This window comes from Alosa sapidissima, chromosome 17 (genome assembly GCF_018492685.1).
Source record: "Alosa sapidissima isolate fAloSap1 chromosome 17, fAloSap1.pri, whole genome shotgun sequence".
Taxonomy (NCBI): domain Eukaryota; kingdom Metazoa; phylum Chordata; class Actinopteri; order Clupeiformes; family Clupeidae; genus Alosa; species Alosa sapidissima.
Genome location: NC_055973.1, coordinates 32,126,514 through 32,153,319, shown reverse-complemented (window position 1 = coordinate 32,153,319; position 26,806 = coordinate 32,126,514). Strand labels below are relative to the sequence as shown.

The window sequence follows — 26,806 nt, the reverse complement described above, 5'->3', positions numbered from 1 at the left end:
GTGAGGGAAAACAAGAGTAACTTAGTTTGACAACAGGCTTGTGTAACAAGACAGACACAGAATGCGATTATCTTTGAGAAGATTCTTGTATAAGATTCAATTCAATTAGATGTAGAAAGATTGAATAAAGGTTCATGTAACTCCACATAACTTTTCCCCAAAGGTATTCAATGTTTAAAATACACTTTGTTGAAAATACAGGTGTATTATTAAAGATCATTTGAATTGTTTAACAGGATGGTAGTTTCGATACCACAGATGAATGAAGACCCAGTCAGGCCAATAGTAGGAAAAGTCTGGAACAGAGTTTAATTTACAATATTGCACGTCAAAGGAGACACAGCATGAGTTCACCTAAAGATCCACTAGCTGCTATAACTAGACAAGGAGATAGTTAGGGTTTAAGTCCCTTGTTTATTTATTATATTGTTTATTTATTGAATAGTATAATGTAATTTCTATTCACTGGATTGGTAGTTAGATAGTATTCCAAAGAAACTTTCCATACTGACACAAAACATACAGGTTTATTATCTCAACCATGGTGATACATTTTCCATCACTTCCATCGCGAACAATTAGATGTTAGACAACATGGAAAACTCTCACTCTGAAAAATAGATTCAGTGAAGCAAGTTATGTTGCCTAGCGATATGACGCTCCTGTTTCCCTTGTTGTTTGGGATGAGAAAAAGGCGGTTCTTGGAAATCAGGTCCTTTTAAAGGCAAGTTTGAAAGCTTGGGATGATTCAGATCAGGTAGCAATTCCTCAGAGGAATTTATCAGCCCCTTTCAAATAAGAGATGCCCCTTCGCAAAGTTGAGGCAGATGTTGATGAAGCAACGGATGAAGAAGCCAACATCAACACAGGTAATGTACTAACTCATGAGATGGTTATAGTGTATAAGTTCTCAGCAGTAACGACTGTGCTGAACCTGTTTCTGGGTGTTTGTCTCAGGAGATGATGGATCCTCATGTGGTTCTGCATTGTGCGGGATTCTTCTGACATTCATCTCAATGCTCCTGATCATTGCAACCTTCCCTCTCAGCATCTGGACCTGCATAAAGGTAGCCATTTACACACTTAAAACAGACAAATATCAAAAGTGCTGTCAGAAATAGTGAAAATATTTTTTTTTAAAGAGTTTAACCACAGCTTTGTTTTTCTATTCCATAATTTAATTGAACCTTTGACTATGTTTTTCCCCCTTCAAACAACTGCATTAGAAACTACTATACATATTGCTTTTAATTTATACCTTTTGACCTCAAATTACACACACAACATGATCAGTTGAACAATTTCATGGATTTCTGTACTTAAACTATGTCTTTGGTCCCTGACACCTTGGTCATCTGATCACAGGGTTACTCCTGCACATTTGTGTTTGTATGGGTGCTTCTGTTCAGGCTGTTTACATGTGTCTGTTGGGTATGTTTGTCCACAAGGATGGAGTGAAAAGTTAAACAGTAATTCTGTGATCGGCTCCCTGTGCAGATTGTTGCAGAGTACGAGAGAGCCGTGATCTTCCGCTTGGGCCGAATCGTAGCAGGAGCTAAAGGGCCCGGTGAGCACATGTCCATTTTATTAGCATGGTGAATGAAATAACAGTGCAGGAGGAAGCTTGTTAGGCTGGTCATAGGTGGACAAAGTTTGGTTGACTGGGGAATACAAGCAAAAACTGATTAGTAGAATTAATTATCCATACTGTCCATTTATTTACAAATGCACATACTGTAATTACACTTGTACATCACCATATTCTACTGCTGTTCATCCTGCACATACATTTATTCTTAACACTATTATAATGTTACTTTCTCTGCACTACAATGGTACTGTTACCACACTGCACATAGCTGTACATACTGTACATATCCGTTTATATGGTTCATTCTAAATATCCATATTTATTCAGTTTTTCTGTAATATATTCTGTTTATACTGCATATATTTATATTGTTTTTGCTACTACTACTATAATTTAATTTAATTTATTTTGCTCTTATGATGTTACTGTTAATAGCACATACTTATATTTAATTTATACTACTCTAAACCACCTTCTGAAAACAACTGTATACTACTGTCTACACTGCACTATATCTTTATATATCTATATATATCTTTTGTCCTGTCTATGCACCACCTACTTTGTATATCACATTCCACTTTTTCTGCTTTTTTGCGCTTCTGGTTAGACACAAACTGCATTTCGTTGTCTCTGTACTTGTACAGAACTCAAAATGACAATAAAGTTGAGTTTAATCTAATCTTGAATCTAATCTAATTAGGATATTTCTATTGATATAAAGATAACAATCATTTGATTGCCCAGATTATAAAGTGTAATAATTGAACATGTCCACTGTACAGGTATCTTGTGGGTTATTCCATGTGTGGACACTTTTCGAAAAGTTGATATGAGAACAATCTCCTTCAACATTCCTCCTCAGGAGGTAAGTACACAGTATTGCTCCACACTTCCCACTCCACACATCCCACTCCACACTTCCCACTTCCCACTCTACACTTCCCACTTCCCACTCTACACTTCCCACTCCACACTTCCCACTCCACACTTCCCACTTCCCACTCCACACTTCCAACTTCCCACTTCCCACTCCATACTTCCCACTCCACACTTCCCACTTCCCACTCCACACTATCCACTTCACACTACATGCACATGTTCTACAGACACTCCCTGCAAAGCCCAGCAATGAAGACGTAGACTGACCTCTAGTGACTGCTCTTAATCACTGCACCTGTGTCAGTTGTTACAATCACTGCATCAGCAACACGTATCTGGTGAAACTGTATAAAGATGAACCCGTACTGCGTTCTTAATTCAGGTACTTACCAAAGACTCGGTGACCATAATGGTGGATGCAGTGGTGTATTATCGTGTCTTCAATCCAATCGTGAATCTCACACAAGTGGAGGACGCCAATGTTGCCACGCAGATGATCGCCCAGACCACCCTGAGAAATATGCTGGGCACCAAGAGCCTGGCCGAGCTCCTGATGGACCGCGAGGAGATGGCCGAACAGATGGAGGTCAGTACCCTCGTCCACAATGAGACAGCACAAGAGCCAGGACTGATCCATGGTCAAGGGAAGTCCACTCAACTTTATTTGTATAGCCATGTTTAATAACCACAGTTGTAGTAAAGTATATTAATGTACAGTATAAAGTGCCAGTATAAAGTAAACAGGTAATACAAATAAACAACATAAACACTGATGCAAGTACCCAAGAAATCAAACAACTCACTGATTAAGTTCTCAGTTGCTGAGGGAGGTCTAAAGTGCAGAGGCCAGGTTCTCAGAGTCTGATAGTTCAACTCTGAGTCTGCCAATTCAACTGTCAACTGTCAAAGTATGCATCTATGTGAATGTGTATGCAATCGTTGTTGAATGAGCCCTTGTAACAGACAACATGTGGGGAAAACCAGATAAGAGGAAGACACTAGAAAAATCTAATCTAGACTAATCCATGGCAGACCCAGTGTGGATGTCTAGGATTTCACCTCTGTGGTAGACATGCATGACAAATCCCTCTAATGCTAACCTCAAGACTGAGCCACTGACTCACTGTGTCCTTTGAGTCATTCTAAGCCTCTCCAGCCCATAATGTAAAAAGAAAAAACAAATGGCACATTGTTATTCATAAAACTGTGGCAATTTGAAGGCGTGTCCATCTTTGGCCTGCAGTAATGCTGCCTGTCCTGTAGGTGGTGCTGTATGACGCCTCCAAGCACTGGGGCATCAAGGTGGAGAGAGTGGAGCTGAAGGACGTCAAGCTGCCCCAGAGTCTCCAGAGAGCCATGGCCGCAGAAGCAGAGGCGTCACGGGAGGCCAGGGCCAAGGTGGGCGCGCACACACACACACATGCACGCACACATGCACGCACGCACACACAAACACACACATGCACACACACACACACACGCACGCACGCAAACACACACACAACACCTACCAATAAAATCATGCAGGCCTACAAATAATCAAATTATTCACAGGAATGCAAAGATGTTGTCACAACCAAAAAACACATGCTCTTGACACCAGAGGCCAGTACTGAAACCCCCGTGCAAATATAGTGATTAAATGGGTCATCCCTATGTTCCCCGGGTCCTATGTTCCCCACTCGGGGTTAGGGTTATGGTTAGGGTTTTAAAAAAGGGTCCTATGTTCCCCGGTCCCATACAAAGCGGGGAACATAGGACCCGGGGAACATAGGTACGCTCCCGATCAAATAGCTAAATGGGTGTTAGTTGGACAGCTGCCACGTCTGGCTCTGATTAGCTTTGCTGCCCTGCATGCTATCTGTTGCAAAACAAGGCCGTTCTCATCAGTCAGAGTTGAATGGGAGCCCACAGTCTGAAGTGTCTGCCATAAGAGAACCAGTGGTCTGCAATTCACCTTATTCATCCGGAGGCCAGAACGATGCTACATGGTACACTTGCCATTACACCTCAGTCCAGCAGATGGTGGTAATGCACTCCGTTTGCAAACGGGGGAAAACGCGGGAGCACAGCAAGGCCTTTAGGACTCTGTTTACACTGTAACTTGAATGTCAGTCCTCAGTTGCAGGTTAAATCAGGTTTTGTAAATTAATAGATGTTAATGTTTTGCTGCAGGTTCATTTAAATGAATGTAAATGTTTTGCTGCGGGTTATTTTAAATAGATAGATGTAAATGTTTTGCTGCAGGTTATTGGGTTACACTTTACTTGACAGTGTCGACATAAGAGTATTATGACACTGTCATGAACGTATGGTTAGGATTAGGGTTAGGTTTAGAGTTATGGTTAGAGTTAGGGTTGGGGTTAGGATTAGGGTTAGAGGTTAGGATTAGGGTTAGGTTTCATGTGTCATGACAGTGTCATGTGTTCATAACAATGTCATGTCACTCTTATGTCGATACTGTCAAGTAAAGTGTTGCCGATTATTTTAAATGTCTTGCTGCAGGTTGTTTAAATGTGTAAATGTAAATGTCTTGCTGCAGGTTGTTGTAAATGTAAATGTCTTGCTGCAGGTTGTTGTAAATGTGTAAAAGTAAACGTCTTGCTGCAGGTTGTTGCAAATGTGTAAATGTAAACGTCTTGCTGCAGGTTGTTGTAAATGTAAATGTCTTGCTGCAGGTTGTTGTAAATGTGTAAATGTAAAGTCTTGCTGCAGGTTGCTGTATATGTGTAAATGTAAACGTCTTGCTGCAGGTTATTGCCGCCGAGGGCGAGATGAACGCCTCTAGGGCCCTGAAGGAGGCGGCGGAGGTGATGTCCGAGTCGCCCGCCGCCCTGCAGCTGCGCTACCTGCAGACGCTGTCGGAGATCGCTGGCGAGAAGAACTCCACGGTCGTCTTCCCCATTCCCCTGGACATGATAGGGACCTTCATGAGGAAATGATCGCTGAGATGATTCACTAACGAATGAGATCCGTAAGTGCCATGCATATTAATGAAGCAGGTATAACCACACACAGCTTTTTTTTTTTTTTTTTAATGGATACATGGTCAACGAACTGACAAAGCAGAAGTTTAACCCCAGATATCTTTTTAATTAATGTCAGAAGAGACATAGTCCTACACATTGATGAATTAGATGAGAATATGTTAGGTGTTTATTTGTAAAGAAATGGAATCATTCTCTTGCTGATAAATAACAGCTGTAACCGCAGACATGATGTTGTATTTGTTTTATGTGTGTGGTGAAGTGAAGTCCCACACAATGACAAATAAAGAGAAGGTTCTGGAGATTTCCCATAACCACCATCATCCACATACTAACCTGAGACTGTGTTGGAGATTCCATAACCACCATCATCCACACACCAACCTAGGACTGTACTGGAGATTTCCCATAACTACCATCATCCACACACTAACCTGAGACTGTGTTGGAGATTTCATCATCCACACACTAACCTGAGACTGTGTTGGAGATTTCATCATCCACACACTAACCTGAGACTGTGCACACTGCCTCTTTTCAACACAACAAAAGAGGCTGAAACAAAAGAGGCTGAACGTCTCAATGGGTTTCACCTGGTTAAATAAAGGCCAAATAAACATAAAAACTGTATTAGTTAATGCCACCATCATTTGGCCCACAATGAAGTTATATCCATGGTGCAATAGGCCGCAACAAGAGTTGTGGGTGTGATTGTGGGACTCAAAGGGAGAGAGTGATAAAACAAACACCCAGAAATGTCCCCAACATCTTAGTCACTCAACTTCTGAGCCGCAATGCGGGTGTCTAGCATCTGTACTTTCTGTCCCAAATCTTAAAAGGTGGTTTAAGCTTGTCATTTCCTGAGAAATGAGAAACCCTTTTTGTGTATTGGCTACCTGCTGAATCTTGCTTTTAATATGAAGTTTGGTCATGTCCTTCCCTCCCATGATACTGGATAATGTCTGGTGTCTGTGCTATATCTCTTTAGGGGAACTGCTAATGCAGATTTATTGAATAAACTTCAGTGTTAAAAGTGTTGCCTATGTACACAGAATCATCTGAGAGAATCTTCCATGGGAATATATTCTACATAAGTACAGTCCGATTTCTAGAACAGTCTTGTGCCATCATCTACAAATAAAATCTAAAATCCATCATCTTACTGTCTCACTCTTAGCCATGTAGATTACATGTCCTATTGACTTGGTCCAAATCCACACTTATGTGTGGCTTCCTGCCAATGGGGAAGACCAAATAGCAAAGGCATCATCCTTATAATCGGCTCTCCTCCGTTTGATTAAGGTTATCAGTCTAGATGGGTTTGTGGAAACACGTAATCTACCCCTCTGATCTCTTTCAAATCAGCAAGGCCAGCCGAGGTCATGCAATGTAACTACATGGTCAGTAAGCCCCCACAAAATTGCTTATAAAGCAATGCTGTTACTGCAATTTTCAATACTTGCATTTGAAACTGTATTTATGCATATGTATTTTTTATGCATGTTTTATCTTTTATCTGTATTAAAGCAACACCAAAGAGTTTTTTGTACCTTAAAATAATGTTTCCAAAATCGTTTCAGTGGTTCATCAACTCGTAACAGGGTGAACGGCACTTCTGCATTCGCTTCGCGGCCCTCATCGACTATAACCGCACTATGTAAGTTTGCCAGATCGGGTAGCGGATCTGTAGTTCGATGTAATGAGACATAAGAAACTACAAATTTGACTTGCATCTGATGTCGCAATACATCGTACTTTCATAAAATCATGCAACATATTCTACCTTGTCTGTGGACATCGTTATTTCCAAAGCCGGTGCTGGATAAACAAATAGTGCGTGCGACAGAGGAAAAGTTCTTTGGTGTTGCTTTAATGCATTAGGGTTATGGATAACGTACTGCTGATGATCTGCAGACAATACCATTCCATTTCTTAACGATACCAAATGCTTCGTATATTTTGAGCAGTGACTGCTGACGGTATAATTGGAAAGCAAAGAGTGTTAATAACACTCTGATTAGCCCAGTGAGGCTTAGTATGGAAGCTTACATGAAACACTGGAGCTGACCCAGGTCTGGCCTCTTCACCTACGTGGATTAACAGGCTGAGAGATGTGTCCATATAGGTTATCAGGGCTCTGTTCCAGGCCTGGACAGGTAGTGTCCATATAGGTTATCATGGCTCTGTTGCAGGAGACCTGGAGAGCATCACACCTCGTTCAGCTCAGTATTGAACCTTAACCTCCTACAGTCACAAGAGGCTCACCACTGTGACTTTACTGAGCATGTGATGCAATGCTTCCCTCAAGCTTCTTACAGTACAGACCACACAGTATTTTGCAGACCCTACTGGACAGACCTCTCTCTCTTTGGTCTCACGAAATGTATTATGGCCACAGATGATGTCATGAAATTGCACAAAATCTGTCCCAAAGGCTTCCTGTAGGGCAGAATGGGGTAAGATGAGCCATTTTTACATTCTTCATATTTCTAATGAGTCACAGAGCTTTTGTTTTGTGACCTTCACACCAAACAAAAACTTAAAGTGTTCTACAACTTCTGTAACCAACAACTCTGATAACTTATAAGAGTAAAGAGATATGCTTATAGGTGTGGGGTAAATTGGGCGCCATGTCGCCATGTCGACATTAAACTCGACATTTCGAGAATAAAGTTGAAATATCATGTCGACTTTAATCTCGACGTGTCGACATTAAACTCAACATTTTGAGAATAAAGTTAGTTTGGAGAGAGAACGACCGCTCGGGATGATTGAAAGGGAGGACGAATGAAACATTGCAGTTTTCTTCGAGTGCAACAATGATTAGACATAGACATAGGCCTACATCATGTGGACAAAACATCCTTAAAATGCCATCATATGATAACATTTGTTTACAGTTTCTTAGAAAAAAGGGGTGGCTCATCTGACCCCTATGCTCAACTTACCCCGTTCTCTCCTACTCTAATATATCTGACATTGGATGATTGACACCTGTCTCAGCTAATATTGGTATCTTTTTTCCACATGACCCCAGACACATTTGCATAATGGATTAAGTACATTTGTGTAATCATATAGTTCCTGCTTAATCAGTCCTGCTTAATTTCTTTAATCGCGGCACCCTCTCTCGTGTGCGTACTCTCTCTCTCTCTCTCTCTGATCTCCTGTCACGCCGTTGCATGTCCTAACACAGCGTTTGAGCCCCTTGATCCTGCGCTCCATGCGTAAATCATAGAGATGTGAGTGATCCTGCGCGCCATGTGTAAGTCATAGAGATGTGAGTGGCTGCAGGCAGCAGCATGGCGCTCTCTGGCTAACCGCAGCTTGTGCTCGGCCTGTGCTGTGGCTCTATTAATAAACTCGCTGGTGTGGCTGCGGGCTGGCTGCGGAGGAACCACCCTGTGGTTGGAGCCAACAGTGTCTGATGCATACACACACACACACACACAGACACACACACACACTCACACACACACACACACACACACACACACACACACACACTCACACACACACACACACACACACACACACACACACACACACACACACACACACACACACACTTTGGGAGTCGGTCCTAGTAAGTTAGTGGTCTAATGTAAGAAATTGGAGCGGTACGGAGAGGGTGCCATGCAGACTACGGCAGGAAGGGGAGAGGGGAGGGTGGGGGAGGTATTTTAGGAGATGATTGGTGGTAAAAGATGGTGGGTTTTATTCCAATCCTGTGGTCTTGGGGGGACTCTAATAACATCCCTCACTTTATTTATTTCTTTGCTTGACATCATCTGAAGTCATCTGAAAGTAATTACGTTCAATATTTACTTTCTGCTTTTATATTTAACATTTCTTGTTGTAGTAGCTTGATTGTGTCAACCTCCGTAGTGGACACAGCCTTTCTCCAGTTCTCCAGACGTTGCCAGAGAATTCTGAGACTCAGTGCAGAGGAGACGCAGTAAGAGTCCACTGATCTCTTAGTCTCCTCCCACTCTCCCTCCTCCTCCTCCTCCTCTTCTCTGTGTCCACTCCTCCGTTGTTCCTCAGACTTTGTGAGTCCTCTCGTAGTTCCTCGTCAGTTCCGATCTCTCTGCCCTTCTCGACCTCTCTCGCCCTTGCTCCGTCCAGTCCGCTCCGTTGGCTATGATGAGGATACTCGCTCTGCAGGTCTTGTGTCTGGTGGGCACCTTGATGCTCTGCAGAGGTAGGTCTGGCCTCTTGTTGACACAATGTTCTTGTTGTTATTGTTGTTATGAGTCATAGTAAATTAGTGAAGTCTAATCAGATATGTCTTGTTTGTCCTGAGATACTGTGTCCAACAGTGTTCATACAGTTCATAGTGCATGTCTTCTTACTGACAAAAATGGATTAATATGCTGAGCATAAACTAACTCTGAAGCAGAAAGGTTAATAGGACCTCTCTTAGATATCTCAGTTGAAATCTATTTGCCTGCGGTCTTCATAAGTAGAGGAACAAACAAAAGCACCCTGCTCTGTTCAGACATGCTTGATGATCACCTGCCCTGGTCAGTCCAGCAACACCTCAGAATGACCTGTCGCAGACCTGCCGTCTCTCATGAATGAGCAGCACCACAGGTGGGCCCTGCAGACACAAGCACAAGACTGAGCTGGGGAGCCCCCTTTAACCCCCCCCCCCCGTGTGTTTGTAAACGATAGCCATAATCGGCCCCTGCTGCCCCGGGCTGAGGAGGGTCAGGCAGGGAGGAGCCGTGGTGTTGGGAACATGAGGATGTGCCAAGCGAGAAGTAGGATGATCTGCTTTTTTATAGCAGCTTGATCCAATTGTGCCTGACTGTCCACGCTAATCACAGACCACGGATCACCTCTAAAGCCCTGGGGAGTGTGTGTGTGTGTGTGTGTGTGTGTGTGTGTGTGTGTGTGTGTGTGTGTGCACGACACCCTGGGCCGCTAGCGGGGATGTCAGAAGTTCAGGTGGTCAGAGACAAAGATATCTCAGTTATGGAGGGGAAAGGAGAGCAGAGGAAATATGAAGAGTGAGACGATGTGATGATGATGGTGATGATGATGATGGTGATGACCATGTGTGAGAGCTCAGTGGGCGTCAGCTTAGGAGGATCACAAAGACTAGACGTGAGAGAACTGGGTCGCTAAAACCCCAGTTGACCACTACATCACCAATCTCTTTGTATCAATCTCTTTAGCTGGACTGCGGAAAAGCATAGGGAGAATGAGATGCAATGAGAGCGAAACTGACTTTAAAAGTAGCCAGACATCTTACTTACAAGTCAACTCCATATGTGCTGGTTAGAGCCACTGCTACAGCCTAAATAGCAGGGGTAATTATGCCCCTTCTTCAAATAACTCTCAACTACACACGCACAACAACACAGCAACTCCAGAGATGTCAGCATTGAAAAGAGAAAAGAGAGGTTTTAAACAGCTCAGATGTCAGTAGTGAAGAGAGGTTTCGATGTCAGTAGTGAAAAGAGAGGTTTTAAACAACTCAGATGTCAGTAGTGAAAAGAGAAAAGAGAGGTTTTAAACAGCTCCGATGTCAGTAGTGAAAAGAGAGGTTTTGATGTCAGTAGTGAAAAGAGGTTTTAAACAGCTTAGACCAACACAGCTGCTTCCTCTCCTCTCTCAGCAGGTCAGGACAGAGAATGTGACAACTTCACTGACCTGGACTTCCACGATTCGTTCATCGGGACCAACCTGTACGTGAGGCTGCTGCTCTACACCCGAGCCAACTTGGAGTGTGGCCAGGAGCTGTCCCATCATTGCTTCACTGCCCAGCCGCTCTTCAACCTGTCCCGCTCCACGGCCTTCGTCATCCATGGCTACAGGCCCACGGGGGCGCCGCCAATCTGGATCGACCACTTAGTGCACCTGCTGGCCAGGCAGGAGGACATGAACATCGTGGTGGTGGACTGGAACCGTGGCGCTGCTAACCTGAACTACTTCACAGCGGTCACCAACACACGCAGGACAGCGGCCAACATCACAGGCTTCATACAAAGAATGCAGGTGAGCTGCAGCACGCACCCCATGAATATTTCTTTATGGTCCTTAAAAGCTTCATTTTGCCCTTATAGATTTCATTTTTGCTTTGTTCATTTCAACTTTGTGTTTCAGGAGGAGGGAGCATCCCTGGACTCTGTCCACCTGATTGGGGTCAGCCTAGGAGCACATGTGGCAGGGTTCATTGGGGCCATGCTGGGAGGAAAGGTCGGCAGAATCACAGGTGAGAGAGAGAGAGAGAGAGAGAGAGAGAGAGAGAGAGAGAGAGAGAGAGAGAGAGAGAGAGAGAGGGGCAGAGAGAGAGATCCTGCTGGGGGCATATCCAATGTGGGGTGGGGGGGCAGTTTACTGATACTTGGTTTGTACATTTGACAATAAATTGAAAGCTATAGATGTTTCCCAGTGTCAATGGGACAGTTTTACCTGTGTTAAAATTTGTAATATCTAATGTTATTTCATATGGCCGTCAGAAATGACTAAATATTCTGTTGTGTCAAAGTCACATATTTTAGCCTTACAAAAGGTTGTAAAGCGATAAAATTGCCACTTTGGCACAATCTAACTGCGGTATATTTTTAATGAAATGTTTTAGTTTAATATGCTGTGAGAATATTAGTTCCCTTCCTTGTTGTGAGTAGTATATTTCTAGTTAGTGAGAAATATGTTTGTTGGACAGTGTCTGATGGTGCTGACCCCAGGGGGGGTAACATCACAAACTTGGCCTAAGATAAGAGGGGAGGCTACGGGGTTTGTAATATCCTTATCTCTGTTCAAATTAACTGGTTGGATGGATCATTGTTATGGGTGACATCTCCTGATTTCTGTGTGTGTGTCTGTGTGTGTGTGTGTGTGTGTGTGTGATTGTGAGTGTGAGTCTGAGTGTGTGTGTGTGTGTGTGAGTGTGTGTGTATGTGTGTGAGTGTGTGTGTGTGTGTGTGTGTGTGTGGAGGGTATAAGAAGTAGCCTGGGTGAACCCAGACAAACTTGTTAGCCAATTTCAGTTTGGAAAGGTTCCCATTGACGCACGTTTACGAACTTGCCGTTTTACAACTTCTAGGGACATAACCAGCAGTGAAATTACACTTCAATTGGTGCATTAAACTCATTAAACCAAAGTGCAAAAAAAACACTGAATTCTGAATTCCAAAGAAATAATACGTTGACAGATGTCAGTGGGCTCCTTTCCAGACTTTGCTAACAAGTTAGCCTGGGTTCAGCTAGCTGTATAAGGGGACACAGAGAAATTGGGCTTGTTACATGACACTGCATCTGAATTTTCTTGTTTTTTTAACCACATAACTCTAAACCCAATCTTTTCTCTGTTCTCCCAGATGTGCTAACGTTGTGTCTCCCTCTCGCAGGTCTGGACCCTGCAGGACCCATGTTTGCAGGAGTGCCTCCTGAGGAGCGCCTGGATCCCACTGACGCTCAGTTGGTAGATGTCCTGCACACCGACATGGATGGTAAGGAAAAAAGAGAGTTACGGAAATGTGGATGAGCTATCAGATTTTTGATTTTGGATTTAAATCTATGATGAATATAATTTCTTCAACCAAATGTACTCTTTCTCTGGTAAGCCCATAGAAATGATAACTATGCAGCCATAATTATTATGCCTTTCTGACTGTGGATAGTTTCTGGCTGCACCATTCAGAGTTTTTTCTGTGTCTTAATTTGCTGCTTGATACTTTAGCGATTGTCTTAAATTGATTATTTAATGCTTTGACATTGCTCAGGCTAATGAAATGGACATATTCCTTGTACTCTGAGTGATATTGACGAAGAAAGTCAGCTAAACAGCTAAATCTCAGAATGATCATGTCATGTGTTAGTTTACTCATTGTGGTATGAGGAAAAGAGGCTTTTGTGTTCTACTGCTGTGAAGTTTATCTGTAATTGTCAGTTTTGTGGTGTACATCATTTCACCTTCTCTCATGACTTCATGGTTCTGTGCTCTGTGACTATATGTGCAGGCTTCGGTCTCAGGGGGGCTCATGGCCATATTGACTTCTATGCCAACGGCGGATCAGACCAACCAGGATGTCCCAAGACCATCTTCTCAGGTCAGAATCTCACCCGTATACCAAGCTGGGTTTCCTGACATTCAATGATATTAATAGATGGAGAAATTATTCTCTTTATACTGTATAGGGTTGCATTAATCAGCCCTAACTAATAACCAAGGACTTCACCTTGAGGATGTGACTATGGAACCCTAGAATATATAACATTGCAATAAAGAACAGATTCAATCCCCCTAATTCAATTACAAATTTATGTAAAAAAAAAAAAAAAAACTTCTCACATCTTCCCTTTCAGGAAAGGCCTATTTTGTGTGTGACCACCAGCGGTCGGTGTTCCTCTACCTGTGCGCTCTCAACCACACCTGCAACCTCACAGCCTACCCCTGCTCCTCCCACACGGACTTCCTGAATGGACAGTGCCTCCAATGTGAAGCCTTTAAGCCCGCATCCTGTCCAGTATTGGGTGAGAGAACATTATGGAAATGTGGATTAGCTTTCTTTGGATTTAAAACTTCAATGAATATAATTTCTTTAAGCAAATCTATTTTTTTTCCGCCAGGCTACGACCTGAGTCCCTGGAGGGACAATCTGTTAAAGCTTGGACAGACCAGGGCCTTCTTTTCAACCACGAGCGAACTTCCATACAGCAGTAAGTTGTGTTAGCCTACTCACCCTAGTGGACATGGCGTAAATAACTCAGACTCCATATCTTCTGAGGGAAATGTGCTGATCATCTGTACTGTCTTCTGTATCGCGCCAGAGACCAGCTACAGGGTGGATATCGTCACATGGAACCAGTACCTGCGCTGGGGAGTGGTCATCCTCCGCCTGCACAGCGGGAAAAATGTGATGGAAACCAGGATGGACAAGTAAGTGCTGGAATAACAACCACCATCATCATCATTTTTTTGAATTACTGTTATTATTGGGTGGGGGGGGGGGGGTCAGGGTAACTTGGGTTGGTTATTCCTATCAGTCCTGATGGCAGGGTAACTTGAGGGTACAATTCTTGTGTTGCTTCCTCTCCTCCTCAGTAAGCTGTACAGATTTGAGCAGTACACATCCACCCGACTGCTGGCTCAGTTCGATGAGGACCTGTACCCAATTCAGAAGATCTCTCTACGGATCGTCACGGGGAATGTGATCGGACCGCGTTACAAACTGCGTCTGCTGCGCATCAGGATAACTCCCCTCAACCAGCCAGACAGGTTACTGCTCTTCCCTTTACCCCTCAACCAGCCAGACAGACAGACAGGTTACTGTTCTTCTCTTTACTTCCCCACTCAACCAGCCAGACAGGTTACTGCTCTTCCCTTTACACCTCAACCAGCCAGCCAGACAGGTTACTGCTCTTCCCTTTACACCTCAACCAGCCAGCCAGACAGGTTACTGCTCTTCCCTTTACCCCTCCACTAAACCAGCCAGACAGGTTACTGCTCTTCCCTTTACTCCCCTGGGGATCAATAAAGTATCTATCTATCTACTCCTCAACCAGCCAGACAGGTTACTATTCTTCCCTTTGCTCTCTGAAACATCCACAACCTCCACCTCACAACACTTGAATGGTTCCTCTTGCACACGGGCAGCCATGGCCTACTGGTTAGCGCTTCGGACTTGTAACCGGAAGGTTGCCGGTTCGATCCCCGACCAGTAGGAATGGCTGAAGTGCCCTTGAGCAAGGCACTTAACCCCTCACTGCTCTCTGAGCGCCACTGTTGTAGCAGGCAGCTCACTGTGTTGGGATTAGTGTGTGCTGAATGTGTTTCACTAATTCACAGATTGGGATAAATGCAGAGACCAAATTTCCCTCACTGGATCAAAAGAGTATATATACTTACTTATACGTACTTAAGTGTTAATACCCAATTATGTAAATAAGCAGGAAGGTGTGCTAAGACTTAATTATGTGAGATTATGCAACGAGATAAGGACAGGGAGACTTGCACTCTGCGCCCACGTGCATGTTAAACATTAGGGTTAAGTTGCTTAAGGTAGACGCTGGATAAATGTTTGGCAATAACACACATCTCAACATCTCGTGTTTTGTTTCCCAGGGCGCTGATGTGCCGCTATGACATCGTCATGGAGGAGAACATGGAGGTGTCCTTCAGGCCCATCCCCTGCAATGAGTCCAACGCGTGAGGCGCTGTCCGCCCAACGCCGCTATGTTCATACCACTGCCATAATAACAATCACAGTTACCCTTTCTCCATGCATCAGCACAGACAGACCAGACTCTGGGGTCACGCTGTCCTGGGCTCTTGAGAACCAAAGAACTACTACACAGCATATTTTGAAGGTTGATGTGGACCTGACTGACAGCTGAGATGACAAGACTGTTATGAGAAGACTGTGTCTTTGAGCAAAGTCTGCTTTGGAGCCCCTCTTTGTGCCTTAATGTTTCTGCCAATATCCACTGAATCCTTTTTTTCTATCAGTAAATGGATCTAGCAAGGAGAGATCAGGTGTGACTAATATAAGTCACAAGATGAACCAAACATCACTGTATGGTTGTCGCACACAGTGAGCGATTTGAAAAACTCGAGTGCACTTTATTTAAAATAAATCTTATGGCTTCCTACTTCAAAGACTTTAGTTATGGTTTGTAAACCATCTCTGAGCTTTGTAAAACTTTAAATCTTGTTTTTATTACATGTAAAAAACCTAATAAAATAATTTCTAACCATACACGACTTTTCTGAGCTTATTACGTCTTCAAGTTTTATCAGAAAACGTAAAACCACTTGAGTCTGACCAAAGTAAAGGGGACTTGAATCTAGTCAAGTACAACCAAAACAGGTCTCAGGCCTTTTCAATAGAAGGCCTTTAAAACCTTCAAATTATATCTGGGGGAGCCTAGGATTCCGATCCTAAGAGCTCAAGAGCAGCTGAATCACAGAAGATTACGCCAGAGGAAAGAACTGGTTTATTCGATGGGACACATCAAGGCAAAAAATAAACAAACAAATAATTTTTATATTTTCAGTGTCATTAAAACAATATAACCTGTAGCGTAAGAAAAGATTAGTAAGTATTGATCAATCTTCAAATCATACTTGGACAAATAAATGTTATTTTCTCTACATTAATCACAAACTATGAAAGACAATAAAACAAGCACAACACATGACACAGGGTATTTACAGTAGGTCCTTCAAGTCTGTTTGATTAAAAAGGTCTCACAGAGCTGAACTATGTTCACAACATGAGGATTTCTTTGAATTGATGTGATGCTCAGAACAGAGAGCGGTTTCACGTTCTATGTTCCGGTGTTCCACTGTTCCATGCGCCTCTTAAGAAAGCGGCAGTGGAACCAGGTTCTCTCCTTTCTCCACACACTGGCACCCCTCTCGAGTCTACTGTTTACCAGTTGGCGCCTTAAGGAACAGACAAGTTGATCAGTTTTAGACATCCTTGGCAAACCCGAAATTGAAAACCGTTACTGTTTAATAAACTTGATAAAATGTGTTATGTTTTACGATACTGACCGCAAAGCACATACAATACATCTCTGTGTGGTTAGAACAGAGCTGAACATGACAGTGCAACAGCCGGACCTCTTTGTTAAAGGTTTGTTTGGTTATCATAAGGCAGTTTAAGCAGTACGAACCGTTGGCATTGTTGTGATACTGACGCCGGTTGGGGCCGGGCTCAGCCCCAGGGCGGTTAAACCTGCGCTTGAAGTTCCGCCGGTTTGGTCCAGGCAATCTCTGACGCATGTCAGGCTGTCATGTAGGTGCACAAGAGATGTGAGAAACACTTGGAAAAGTATGGAGTCCCGAAAGGGAAAAGTGCAAAAAATTATTATACATGTTTCTGGTGAGCACAAGAAACTATCGGCTACAGATAGTAGAAGCACAAATTTGTCCCATGGCCCCTGTTTCTGGAGAGTTTCTGGTGAGCACAAGAAACTATCGGCTACAGATAGTAGAAGCACAAATTTGTCCCATGGCCCCTGTTTCTGGAGAGTTTCTGGTGAGCACAAAAAAGTTCTGGTGCGTATGCGAAGGTTTCTGCACATGTCCCTTTACATTGTGTAAAATATACTATGATAACTGAAACCATTAAATTGCTATTGGATACTAAAATGACATTCATTGTTCTATTGTTTGTAAACTTTGTAAAGCACATTGTAAAGCTCTTTCGCATTCTACCACTCAAGTGACAATAGCCACCACACAATTTATCAACCTATTCATAACTCTTTGTGTTTATGAGTATAAACATAGTGATCTACTGGAATATTCCAGACACATGAACCTTACCATTTGACCACCCCACTCCCTCCGACCCTCGGGGGCCTCCTCAGCCCAGCGGTCGTCCTCTTCAACACCCAGCCTCTCATCCTCCTCAAAAACAGGCTCAGTTTCCACACTGGAAAGAAAGGAGAAGATGAGTTAAGATAGTTTAAACATAACAAAAATAGCTTGGTAAAATAGTTCAAAGTAGCTTGCAGTTTATTATAAAACTGAAAATATATGGACACAACAGCAACCAGCCTCCCATATGAAATCAATTGTAGTAAGAAGTTGAAGTCTCTCGGGTATGTCAGCACGATTACAACCACTGGGTGGACACAAGTATGCACATATTTTAAGCCATACTATACAAACCTTTCAGGCGTAGCTTGAGAGAAGCTGGCGCCAGTAATGGTGACCTTCACACCCTCTAGACGTTCCTGTCTTCGCCTCTCAAGGTCATAACGAAGGTCACTAGGATCGCAGGTCTGCGGCCTTTTCTGTGCCTGTCAAAGATAATCAAAGGAGTTATGACCAATCTAGCAGGGGATGGAGGCGTCTCATTAAGCAGTGAAATACACTCAAGACAACACAAGCTTCTTCAAGTACTCAAATTCATAGATATTTTATTTGGATGAGATGCAATCAAGTCTCGCCAGTTGCCAATAGGCAGCTGTTTTGGTAACGACTCTGGACCATTATTTTGGACTAACAAGATCAGGCTCCAATGAAAATGAATAGGGAGAGATCCATAGTAGGTCACAGTTTTCACACACATTTTGAGATCTCTGCTATCTCACCTGCATGTTCTCAATCTTTGAGAAAATTGGCATTGTATCGGGTACAGAAACTTTTATCCTTCTGCAAAAGACGAAACATCAATAACGTTAGATATAACCTTGAATAAAAATGAATGGACGTACATTCTCGCACAGCACAAAACTACAAAAAGGCCAGAGAACAACGAACAACCCTCACCTGTCCATGGCAGGCTCTTCATCCTCCTCTGGAGTAGCAGTCATAACACTGGAGAAGCGATCGTTCAGGGTGACATTTTCACCTTTAAAGTACATTTCTGGAGAGACAAAAAGAGCAGCAAGATCTAAAGACAGCTGTGACATCTATGGGTTGTGCTATTGTGTTGGTTTTCTCAGTATTCCCAGTAAACAAATGAATTGAGAAAGTAACCTTTGACTTGATGGACCAAAGTTATTATCTCCTGGGCAAAAGTCCCAGTGTGCACTTGGGTCTCCCTGAAGGTTCCGGAATGCTCCAGCATAGGCAAGAAGTCCAGTCGTTGCCGACCCACATTGACGAGGTCCAAAGACAGCTGTCTGTCGGAGTTGTGGCCGGAAGAGCTGCTGGTACAGAAATGAAGTTGAAGCAGGAAGTGACATTGGGCCTCTAAAAAACTACAGCTTCCAGTCTGAAATCTTTAATGATCAAGCAGGTGGGCGGATAAATATGATAATAATCTAAAGCTATGGAGTCATAATGATCATTATCTGAAGTAGCCTTAAGTTTCAACATAGAAAAGGTTGGTCTGACAAGAGAGTCAGCCTGTTATGTTTGAACTGCTTGCTTACCAAGGTCTGCAGGATGAACTTACCAGAGTAGAAAAATATCAGTGTGCTAAAATCAGACAGTGATCTAAATATATTTCCTAGCAACATAGTCCTAGCCAGCAAGAGAAACACAGAAATGGAGAAAACCTTCTCAGGGGAAATAAGGCTCGGCAGTGGTATTTGTGGCTCTATGAATGTTTTTGGTACATTAAAAGTATCAGCATATAGATAATGCATGTCTAAATAAAATGTAAGATTGCATGGAGACAGATTTTTTGTAAAGGAACAGATGACATAGAAGTATGGGTTCAAGAAATGTGTAGTAGGATGGTTTTAATGCTTTTGAGATTTCAATGCTTATTTCCCCCTCCTGGGCAAAGGCAGGTAAAAGATCATGCTTCCCTTCCAATTTTGCCCATCGTACAAATCCATCCACAGAGCGTTCTGGATCCTTGTTCCTCCTCAGTGGGGTTTTCTTTAGATAATCCTTTGGTTTTTGGAACTTTGGATTCCACTGAAATGTAACTACTCCTCGTAGACAGACCAGCTAGAGCACTGATCTCAAACTCTTAGCGTCCAAGTGTGCATCTTTAAAACTCCTAACGTCCAAGTGTGGATCTTTAAGACTTTCTCCTCTGAACTGCTGATGAGCTGGTGGGATCTGAGCCACCTGGTCTTTGGTTGCCACCAGATCAGGAGCTTCCACAGAAATGCCATGATGAATCCTGAAACCTGCAGTGTCCGTGTCGATGATGCTTGTCACATTTACAGGTCATGTATGTTTCTCCCGTAATCCAGTAGTTTTTCAGCCGTATGGTTCTTCTGACCACTAGCTGTATGGTTCTTCTGACCACTAGCTGTATGGTTCTTCAGAAGCCCAGAAGAAAGAGGGGGAGAAACTCAGATGTGTTCCTCCTCTGTTGTTTCTTAGAGGTGAAAGAAGTTGACATATTGGCGTTGTGGCTAGTCGGGCTGGTGTGGTTTCTACGCTGCCGTTCCTAATGCCTTGCCTTAGAAGTCCTAGTCTCAAACCAGGTAAAATGCACTCTTTCAGCAGGCTGAGCTCACCATGCTTTATGTGCAGAGACTGGAAAATACTGCTGCAGTAACTTATCCACAGAATTTACATTATCCCAGTTGAACTCCTCTTCTTATTTTTGAATGCTGGTCAAGAACCTGGTGCATCCCGTCTTGACTTCTTCCTCTAGACTGTTAAAATGCAGGACAAAATGGGTGCACCCAGAAACAACATTCCTGCTTTAGTGCCACAGCATGATTTCATTTTAAGTGAGGGCATCTGAAACCATGGAGTAAATGGAAAAATCTGTATAGAGCCCAGGGGCAAGTCTTCATACTACTTTACAGTCCCGTTGATTTTATTTTTGGGTGAAGAGTGGAGTCAATATCAAAAACATCCATCGACACTCACAACTATAGTATTTTTGTCTTTCACTCAAAGTTGTCAAACGGAAGCAACGTTTTCTTCTGCTACAGTAGTGTCCATCTTGATATTGCGTTGAAAATGTTGTGCTTTACTAATCTACAGTTGACAATCCAGTTATAGTTTCACCCTCAGGACTTGTATTGATGTAGTGGTTCTGTATGGGACATTAACAGCTGTTGGAGTGAGAGACACACACATTATTCTGCAGTTTAGTTCCAACTCTTGAAGATTTTCTTGAAGAAATGTCAGATATGCACTGCTCTGTACAGAAGTCAGATTAAGTCTCGACACTCTTTCAACTCTCCCAGCCAGGTTTCATAATCCATAGAAAGAGAAGCATCATTGGCAACTGTCAATAGCCAGGAGTCACTCTGGTCCAAAAAGATTAACATGTCAAGTTTCCAAGTCTACGGATAGATTGGCCTTGTACTCAAAATGGATAATGGCCTCTTTCGAAAAAGCACAAACATTTGCAATTCTTCTGCAATTCTTCTTGCATACCTTTGGGAGGCATTCTTGTCATTTAGTTGATGTATAACTGCAGAAGTGGTTGGGCAAACCTTTGCCTCAGGAGAAATCCATTCGCCTAGATGATTATCATTGGCATCAAACTGAATGAGAATACCACCACCTGGTGTCTTGATGGCAAAAATAACATGCTGACTTACCTTAAGCCAGGGCAAACTACCAAGGATAAAACAAAATAAAAATAGGCTTACATTAAAAAAATAAATATTTACATGTTTTTCTATATTTTAGGCAAGTGCTGGCATTTTGGTGGACACATCTCCCTTGCAAAACCAGTGCGGAAAAAGAGGTGGGCGGGAAACAGCCCTATTTCAAAAGAGCATTTAAACTTGACCACTCTGATGGGAAGTCCATTTCATCCTCGAAAATACCTTGTCATGTCAGAAATCCAGACTGATCGTGGCCTCAAGTTCAACTGGTGTCCAAGAAATTCCTTTTTCACCATGGACACAAATATTGCTCAAATGCCTTAACACTTGTTGAGAATGGAGAGTGAGCAATCAAAGACTCTGCATATGGTGGGTTTCAGAGTGACGAGAGTATATTGACTCCCCAGCTGATACAGAAACTCTCCATCTGCTGAAAAGTGGTGTGCAGTACTGGTTTAGGTCCTCCAGAAAATGTAGCAGTGCCTTACACAATCATACTTGTTCCTTCTTCTTGAGTGAACTGCATCATGGTGAGTGAAATGCAGAAAGGGCTTTTCATAAAACCATACAAGTTTCACACAGGGAGGCCAAAGATATTCAGTCTCATGGACAATCTGGGTTGGAATACTGTTCCCACTGTTTCTGTGTCTGCATCCATCTTCTTTTCATTTCTTGGCACTTGGCAGTCATTCATTCATCAAATATGGATGTCATATCACCCACCACTGTAAGAAATTCATGTCAAGTAAAAAAAAAAAGTGGCGCTCATTCTTGGTCATGTCCATTTACAATGTCTTGTTAGAATGTAGAGCTTGCTAAAGACGTGTTTACATATTCAAAGGGTGGGCTTAATTTCCTTCAACCTCTACATTCTCATTCTCTAATCCATACTTTACATCTGGTGTTCTTGATAAGTCTGCTGTGGTCATAATATTTTCCATCAAGTCCATAGCGTATTCCTAGTCTTCTCAGTGGCATGTCCTCTGTAGTATTTGTTTGCAGTTCAGAATGACTCCATTCACATGAAATGTGACTTCACTTCAAGACATCATCAGTTATTCACCATCTCTTCGTTTCTTTTTGCGAAAAACCTATAGGGTTACACTCTGCCGTGACGAGGGAATATGACTCTGTGCTGTCTGGATGACTTCCTTGAAATATGATGAGGAGGATAGTGATGATTTTCTTTGGATTATGACTGGATCTGCTTTGCCATAGAGAAGTACGTTTCCGCCATTCAGTGACTTCAGTCCACTTCAATTGTTCATCCTGTGCCTCACGATAAGTCTTCTGAATTTGAGAAGAATCCTTTTACACAGGATTGTGGGCAGAGCATGATTTAGAAAGGAAGCATGAACTTTCAACCATACCTGATAGTGTTGGAAATGACAAGACCATACCTGTCTTGACCCGTGGGGCGATTCATGTCCACCTTGATCTTGAGGGTTTCTCGTTCGCTCGTATCAACTCTTGGCACTGTGGGCGTCTCTCTGTTCACGTTTAGATTCCTGTGCTGAAACAATGGCCTTGGCGGAGCAATCTCCTGTCCGGTATTGCCTCTTTGTTGTTTGACATCTGGCCTTTGCTGTTCCCACTTTGCTGGGCCTGAGTAGTTTCCATGGTCCACTCTGTCTGGCCTCAAATCCACATCCAGAGCCGGTGCACCAGTGTGCCGTTCCTGGAATTGATGTGGTAGATCATGATCTTCTAATGACTGCTTTTGCCTTGCTCGAACATTGGGAGGAGGATGAGGATGATGAGGAGGAGAAGGAGGACTTCTCCTCCTCTTAGGGGGAGGCTCCATCCTTGAGGACTCTCGCGCATCATGTCTTGGCTCCCTCCTGTGTCTGTCCTGTGGAGGTCCTGCATGTTGGACATGTTCTCTTCGGTCTCCTTCTCCACCTCTGTTCATTGCTCCATGCTGGGAGATACCATGGTCGTGCTCTACAATGACAGGTGCACGGCCTGGACTTCGGCTGTAGGGCTTCTGAGGGCCACTGTGCTCCTCGTAATGACCCATATCTCTGGATCTTTTATCCGGGCGATGGTCTCTAAAGTCTGACCTCTTGGGTTGTAACCTGTGTTGACATAGAGCAGGCAATAATGTTCAATGCATAAGACGTAAGGATTTAAATCGTTTGGATACCTACTAACCCTAGTTATACAATCTGTAACTATTCATCCTACAGCATACTTACCACATGACTAACTGATTACAGCGCAAAAATGAAGCCATTTCATAAGGGATGTATTGTGGCAGGTACTGTAGGCTACTCTTGCACAATGCCAAATTAAAACTAAAGCTAAAAGACAACAAATCAAATATACACTGAAGCATTTTGCAAACTTAACAGACAAATCAAATTTTAAATTAACCATTGTATTATAGTGCACATAAAATTGATAATTCATTCACAAAAGGTATAACTGGGGCGGTAGTGTAGTGGCTAAGGTGGACTAGCATGTAGTAGCCAGAAAAAGTTGTGGGTTCAATTCCCAGCTGCCACCATTGTGCCCTTGAGCGAGGCACTTAACTCCTAGCTCTGGGGGAGACTGGCCCTTGTAATAATTTACATATCTAAGATGCTTTGGATAAAAGCGTCAGCCAAGTTAAAATAAGTAAGTATAGTTGATGATACACAATGAGAAGAACAGAGATGTGCGGAAGATATTGGGTATGGGCACTGCTTTCAGTTGTCTTCTATGGGATGGCTATCAGTCTTCTTGTCTTCTCGTCTCCTGCGCTGAGACTGGGGCCTTCCGATAGGTCATTTAATGATATGGTGATATTACTCTTCCTGTACCTATCTGAAAAGGGGCTCCTGGCATGGTAATGCTCGTTGTTTTCCACAGGGTAATTTCCATGCTCCAACCGATCCGGCCTCCTCTCTGGTGACCGATTAAATGATCTTCCTCTGGGGCTGGCTCCTCGGGGTCCCCTCTGGCCTCTGCCTGGACCACCCTCCTGCCGTTCATGGTGCCCAACGCCATGCTCGTTCCTGGCCCAGTCAGGGGATGGGCGTCTGTGGTGATGGTCAAAAGCCAACGCCGGTGATGGTTGTCTTTCTTTGGGAAGCCGTCGGGGAGAATGGCCTTGCATTTCGTCAAAGACTTTTGGAGATAACCTCCTCCGCTCTGCATATCCCAAAGGTGGTGGCCTGAGGGGGCTTCTCTGACGATTCAAATACTCAGGGGGCGAACGTCTGGGCTTATACTCCTCTGGTGACGGTGGTCTTCTGTCGCCGTGTGGCATGAACTCTTTGTTGAACCGGCCCCATTCGTTCGGCGGTCCTTCCCTTGACATGCGTGCATCATTCCAATGAGGGGGGCCATGCATCTCAGGAACCCTCCGTGGTGGGCCAGGGACATACTGGTCTGAAAAAGCTCTCTCATCTCGTCTTCCAGGACTCCTTCTATACATTGCAGTGTTTCTGTTCAAATGTAAAACATTTATTAAGTTATGTCAACTTAGTGGGTAAATAATAAGGGTATTAAATGAATAAATTTATGTTACACATTAATTAATCGTTGCTACCTGTAGGAATTAATGGGTGATCTTGAACGTGGTCGTGACATTTGCACCTTAAACCACAAGACAATGTTACGACTATGAAATATAGATTATGTTCTTATCAGTTTGCATCATGAATAGCAATAATAACATAAATGAACAAAGGACAGTTTAATGATGGATCATGTGGTGTGGTGATCAAACTGAAGTAATCCAACCGGAAAGCGGAAACCCAAGACATGGATAAACCTAACAGCATTTGTGAAGTGCACTCATCATGACAGAACGAGTGCTGCATGTAGTGGTGGTGGTGGTCAAGCTAAAGTCATAGGTTTAATATTAGCAGAAACGGTTGAGAAAGGATCTTTGATATTAGTGAAATTGTTCATCATAATGAGACAGAGCCACGTGCTTTGTCAAACTATTTTCGTAAACAATCACACACATGTCATGCAGCATTCAGTAATGCCATGCAGCAACATGGGTCTACTACAAACGTAAAACACCACAACGTCAAAAACGTGTTTTACAATACTCGTGACATACTATCGATAGAAAAGACAACCAAGACTCGATCTCTTAAGCTAGATTGGTTTGGATAAAATTATGCATCAAGTGTCGCACAACCACCCCTATATCCTTGCTATCTCGGAACTACCCCTATTCCCGTCGGTCCCGTATTTCCGCCGTCTTGCGTGTATGTGTCACTTAATATCCATTTCTATACAAACCAAGACGGCGGATTCCTAAAGAAACGCAAGCATCCACACCATAGGTGTAGCTAAATTAGCTATGTACCAAAAATTACATTTTACCGTGACTCGAAGAGCTGTAAACAGTGTTGTAAGGCTGCGTGTATACATCCGCTTGGAGCGCCAGTGGAATTTTAATTTCATGACGAGAATTTTCGGTCTAACCGTTCATGTGCAGTTGAAACGGCGTAAATAGGCGACCCATCAGGCCAGCACTATAACTCCGAGCGTGGTAAACAAAATCGGATATTTCAGGCAGTAAATGCTCCCGTTAAGAACCAAACTAGATTTTGTTCAAATCTACACAGCTATGGCTACTGGAAAATGTAAGGTTCATTTAGCAAATGTTATCTTGAAGTGTTAAAAAACGTTCCGAACAAAAGTGGTGATAATTGGTGGTGTTATACCTTGCTAACAGAATGAGGCAGGACATATTTACCTTGGCGCGTAGATAGCTCGCTATCTTCCTTCAGGAAGATATGTCCACCAAAAATACCAGTCACTTGAAAGATTTAAAAATAATACATACTTACTATATAATCCAATAATACGCTAATATTAAATACTCTTTCAGACAACACTTTCAGAGTTTCCTTGCTCGGCCGAGTTAACGTTTAGCTGAAGAAGCTTCCGTCTTTTCAGCCCTGACACACTTCCGGTGCAAAAATGTACATTGTATTTACTACAGCGCCCCAACAGTCAGTATGTTTCACTCCACCGATTTTGTTTGTATTCTTCTTTTTACAGTATGTAAAAATATATAATATACAAAACAGCACACACTTACCCATGAAAAACGTATCCCTACTGAAATTTGTTTAGGATCAACAAAGAAATACGCTAGCCCGTGTTGTCTAATGTCATACTGAGTTTTCAAGGTCTTGTAGCCTATTTTCATTGCAAATAGTAAAACATCTTAAGACAGGTCTACTTGTATGGTATTCTTTTGCTTTCTGTCACAAAACACATCTGCATTATCAAGTTTTCTGCTCCTTTCTAGAATTCCCTAGCAGTAAAATAGCCTACCAGGAACTGTCCTATTCAACAAGTAGGCCAAAACCGTTGCCACAATCGGCTTTCTGAGGTTCAGTAGTTAGGCTAATATTAGATATTTATTTATTTTATGTATTTTCTC

General features: G+C 42.9%; 3 protein-coding genes across 7 annotated transcripts; 2 read left to right on the top strand and 1 right to left on the bottom strand.

Moving 5' to 3' along the window:
• The first annotated feature begins 772 nt into the window (after positions 1 to 772).
• zgc:112408 (uncharacterized protein LOC550260 homolog) lies at positions 773 to 11,176 on the top strand. Its single transcript, XM_042068731.1, has 8 exons — positions 773 to 869; positions 958 to 1,067; positions 1,498 to 1,567; positions 2,377 to 2,459; positions 2,856 to 3,059; positions 3,737 to 3,871; positions 5,227 to 5,447; positions 11,090 to 11,176. The coding sequence occupies exons 1-7, from the start codon at positions 803 to 805 to the stop codon at positions 5,413 to 5,415; spliced, it is 858 nt and encodes a 285-aa protein (XP_041924665.1). The 5' UTR covers positions 773 to 802; the 3' UTR covers positions 5,416 to 5,447; positions 11,090 to 11,176.
• Positions 9,266 to 16,093, top strand: lipib (lipase, member Ib). Of its 2 annotated transcripts, XM_042068730.1 has the most exons (10): positions 9,266 to 9,664; positions 11,087 to 11,466; positions 11,575 to 11,683; positions 12,822 to 12,923; positions 13,434 to 13,523; positions 13,780 to 13,947; positions 14,044 to 14,133; positions 14,245 to 14,353; positions 14,519 to 14,692; positions 15,539 to 16,093. In XM_042068730.1, exons 1-10 carry the CDS (start codon positions 9,604 to 9,606, stop codon positions 15,624 to 15,626), a joined length of 1,371 nt encoding a protein of 456 aa, XP_041924664.1. In that variant the 5' UTR covers positions 9,266 to 9,603; the 3' UTR covers positions 15,627 to 16,093. The 2 variants fall into 2 exon arrangements, with proteins under 2 accessions (XP_041924664.1, XP_041924663.1); XM_042068729.1 differs by having other exon boundaries at positions 11,087 to 11,683.
• Positions 16,094 to 16,392: 299 nt separating this feature from the next.
• zgc:112982 (uncharacterized protein LOC503771 homolog) lies at positions 16,393 to 26,308 on the bottom strand. Of its 4 annotated transcripts, none has more exons than XM_042067156.1 (11): positions 26,111 to 26,308; positions 24,944 to 24,990; positions 24,213 to 24,839; positions 22,809 to 23,486; positions 18,911 to 19,083; positions 18,701 to 18,797; positions 18,523 to 18,583; positions 18,098 to 18,228; positions 17,750 to 17,858; positions 17,095 to 17,209; positions 16,393 to 16,861 (listed from the first exon to the last, which is right to left on the bottom strand). In XM_042067156.1, the coding sequence occupies exons 2-11, from the start codon at positions 24,982 to 24,984 to the stop codon at positions 16,848 to 16,850; spliced, it is 2,046 nt and encodes a 681-aa protein (XP_041923090.1). In that variant the 5' UTR covers positions 24,985 to 24,990; positions 26,111 to 26,308; the 3' UTR covers positions 16,393 to 16,847. The 4 variants fall into 4 exon arrangements, with proteins under 4 accessions (XP_041923090.1, XP_041923091.1, XP_041923092.1 ...); XM_042067157.1 differs by having other exon boundaries at positions 18,911 to 19,080; XM_042067158.1 differs by lacking the exon at positions 24,944 to 24,990.
• Between the last annotated feature and the right edge of the window lie 498 nt (positions 26,309 to 26,806).

Bases quoted from the DNA above. Each gene is read 5' to 3' on its own strand.
- lipib (XM_042068729.1), top strand. From the start codon at position 9,604: ATGATGAGGATACTCGCTCTGCAGGTCTTGTGTCTGGTGGGCACCTTG. The intron at 14,134-14,244 runs GTAAGTTGTGTT...GTATCGCGCCAG, and splicing joins GAGCGAACTTCCATACAGCA to AGACCAGCTACAGGGTGGAT. The intron at 14,693-15,538 runs GTTACTGCTCTT...TTTGTTTCCCAG, and splicing joins CCCCTCAACCAGCCAGACAG to GGCGCTGATGTGCCGCTATG.
- zgc:112982 (XM_042067156.1), bottom strand. From the start codon at position 24,984: ATGTCACGACCACGTTCAAGATCACCCATTAATTCCTACAG. The intron at 24,840-24,943 runs GTAGCAACGATT...ACATTTGAACAG, and splicing joins TCACCCATTAATTCCTACAG to AAACACTGCAATGTATAGAA. The intron at 17,210-17,749 runs GTAAGGTTCATG...CCTACATGACAG, and splicing joins GGGAGTGGGGTGGTCAAATG to CCTGACATGCGTCAGAGATT.
- zgc:112408 (XM_042068731.1), top strand. From the start codon at position 803: ATGCCCCTTCGCAAAGTTGAGGCAGATGTTGATGAAGCAACGGATGAA. The intron at 1,568-2,376 runs GTGAGCACATGT...TCCACTGTACAG, and splicing joins AGCAGGAGCTAAAGGGCCCG to GTATCTTGTGGGTTATTCCA. The intron at 2,460-2,855 runs GTAAGTACACAG...TTCTTAATTCAG, and splicing joins TCAACATTCCTCCTCAGGAG to GTACTTACCAAAGACTCGGT.